General features: G+C 45.9%; 1 protein-coding gene across 5 annotated transcripts in view; it reads left to right on the top strand.

The window, feature by feature from the left end:
- Positions 1-2,382, top strand: part of LOC110517871 (von Willebrand factor A domain-containing protein 3A) — a 31,156-nt gene extending 28,774 nt beyond the window's left edge. For 4 of the 5 annotated variants that reach the window (XM_090193980.1, XM_090193978.1, XM_090193979.1 and 1 more), the window contains 5 exons: positions 266-410; positions 938-1,089; positions 1,181-1,298; positions 1,489-1,586; positions 1,665-2,382. In XM_090193980.1, the coding sequence (XP_090050106.1) occupies positions 266-410; positions 938-1,089; positions 1,181-1,298; positions 1,489-1,586; positions 1,665-1,725 (574 nt within the window). In that variant the 3' untranslated portion in view covers positions 1,726-2,382. Of the gene's footprint in view, positions 1-265; positions 411-937; positions 1,090-1,180; positions 1,299-1,488; positions 1,587-1,664 lie in introns of those variants that run through there. The other variant, XR_016485393.1, reaches the window with a different exon arrangement.
- Positions 2,383-2,877: the final 495 nt, after the last annotated feature.

Here is a 2,877-nt window from a genome sequence, read left to right as displayed (position 1 = left end):
TTACCCCTGAACACTTCCACTGTTGACTATCCCAGAAAAAGAATGAAAAAGGAACTCTCTTTCTATCCATCTGTCTGTTTCATAGAGGGAAATTACAGGCAATGGTGACAGTAGAAATATAAATACAATCTTATTCTAGTTCTGTGGTTGTGACTACTGTAACTTAGGTTCATTATGTTCATAAAACCATCTCACCCCTGCTACACAGACACCCATTTGTTATTGTCATATCTAACCCCAGACACCCTCTCTGACTGTGTCCCAGGTTCTCTCTGCTGGCGTTCTCCGAGGGGGTGAAGGCGTGGCGTCCGGCACTGCAGGAGCCTACAGAGGAGGCGTGCCGCGACGCGGTGCAGTGGGCATATCAGCTCAACACCCATGGGGGAACCAACACTCTGGAGGCCCTGCAGGTGACGGGTTTAAGTAGTAACTGGCTATGTCATGTTATAACCTCCGTTTCTATGTTGCCCAGACTGGCTGTGGGTTTGGGGACAGTGTGGGCCTGTACCTGCTTTTCTTGGTACATGGCATATGTCATGTTAACCAATTATATTTATATATGTCATGTTATAACCTCTGTTTGTATGCTCCTTGTCATGTTATAACCTCCGTTTCTATGTTGCCCAGACTGGCTGTGGGTTTGGGGACAGTGTGGGCCTGTACCTGCTTTTCTTGGTACATGGCATATGTCATGTTAACCAATTATATTTATATATGTCATGTTATAACCTCTGTTTGTATGCTCCTTGTCATGTTATAACCTCCGTTTCTATGTTGCCCAGACTGGCTGTGGGTTTGGGGACAGTGTGGGCCTGTACCTGCTTTTCTTGGTACATGGCATATGTCATGTTAACCAATTATATTTATATATGTCATGTTATAACCTCTGTTTGTATGCTCCTTGTCATGTTATAACCTCTGTATGTATGCTCCTCAGACTGGCTGTGGGTTTGGGGACAGTGTGGGCCTGTACCTGCTGAGTGATGGGAAGCCAGATTCCAGCTGCAGCCTGGTGCTGAAAGAGACGGAGAGACTGACCACAGGGAACCACATTACTATCCACACTGTCTCATTCAACTGCACAGACAGGTCTGACTATATGATTGTACATTGATTGATTTGTACATTTAATCTATTACACGATGACGCTCACTACGACCCACTATTACACTTCTGACAGCTCAGCCAATGACTTTCTGAAAAAACTGGCTCACCAAACTGGGGGTCGGTACCACCGTTGCCATGACAATGTGGATGCTCTCAGTGGGCTGTTGGAATCGGGCCTTAGTGATGGAGACGTGAGTAGACACACGCGCACACAAACACACGTACGCATGTATACACACCTGAGCGGCATAGCCTCTATGCTATTAGTCAAACACTGAACCAGCTTTCCCTGTCTCATACCAGTCAGGGGTACGGAGGATGAGTACACAGTAGAGACAGATATTCAAGTTTGAGGGACCTATTGTGAACTGATTCCAACAGGAACCTACCCTGCCGGCCCTCGAGGGAGATGACTTGAGGAGACTGGCTCAGGAAATTGACAAACTGAGACATTTCCGGAAGCAGGCACAGGTCTTCAGGTTTGTCTTACAGTGAGCAAAGGGGTTTAATGTGGCATAAAAACTTGTCCATGACTGACCTTGACCTGTTTTTGACAGGGAAATCATTTTGGAAAAGAAGAATCCAGAGGAAACAACAAGAATCAACCAAACAGACTAGATTACTGTAAACCCAAGAATTTGACTTCAATGATTTTATATACGCATTTGTAATTTAGATTTTCAATGACTCAATATAGAAGAAAGTGGTTGTTAAGAGATTAAAACTGGTGTGCATGAATTTTGTCAGATTAACCATATACTGTACACAGTTCTTCTATTTGACCTAATTTGGGTGTGCAGTATGCTTTGTTCAGATTGACAAACCTCTGCTTTTCTTAATTTAAAACTAGAATGCTTAGTTGCTACATCCATTTTTTACTTATAAATTATTTCTATATATACCCATTGATTCTTGAAGAATATAATTGTCATGTACTGTCATGTTGTGTCTTGTCTCTGTCCTTTCCCTTCACCCTGTCTCCCTCTGCTGGTCGTTGTTAGGTTACCTTTTCTCCCCCGCTTTCCCCCAGCTGTTCCTTGTCTCCTCTGACTACCCATTCACCCCGTTTCCCACCTGTTCCCTTTTTCCCTCTGATTAGGTCCCTATATCTCTCTCTGTTTCTGTTCCTGTCCTTGTCGGATTCTTGTTTGTTGTGTTTCATGCCTGAGCCAGACTATCGTCATGTTTGCTGTAACCTTGTCCTGTCCTGTCGGAATCTGCCGGTCTATCTGAGCCTACCTATGTTTGGTTATTAAAGAAGCTCTGTTTAAGTTAGTTCGCTTTTGGGTCCTCATTCACTCACCATAACAGAAGAATCCGACCAAGAATGGACCCAGCGACTTCGGATCCTCTCCACTCAGCCGTCGGGATCCAGGGAGCGATGCTAGGCAGACACGAGCAGGAAGTGTCTGCTGCTCGACATGCCGTTGAGACCCTGGCCACCCAAGTCTCCAACCTCACAGAACAGGTTCACCATCTCCGCCTCGATCCACCGGCCACTTCCAGGGCTTTCGAATCTCCGGAGCCCAGAATCAATAACCCGCCGTGTTACTCTGGGGAGCCCACTGAATGCCGCTCGTTCCTCATCCAGTGTGATATTGTGTTTTCTCTCCAGCCCAACACTTACTCCAGGAGCACTGCTCGTGTCGCCTACGTCATATCTCTCCTTATTGGACGGGCTCGTGAGTGGGGCACGGCAATCTGGGAGGCAAGGGCTGAGTGTACTAACCAGTATCAGGACTTTAAGGAGGAGATGATACGGGTTTTTGA

Source organism: Oncorhynchus mykiss, chromosome 12 (assembly GCF_057628025.1).
Source record: "Oncorhynchus mykiss isolate SJ-2025 chromosome 12, ASM5762802v1, whole genome shotgun sequence".
Lineage (NCBI taxonomy): Eukaryota > Metazoa > Chordata > Actinopteri > Salmoniformes > Salmonidae > Oncorhynchus > Oncorhynchus mykiss.
This window is presented reverse-complemented; position numbering and strand designations above follow the sequence as displayed.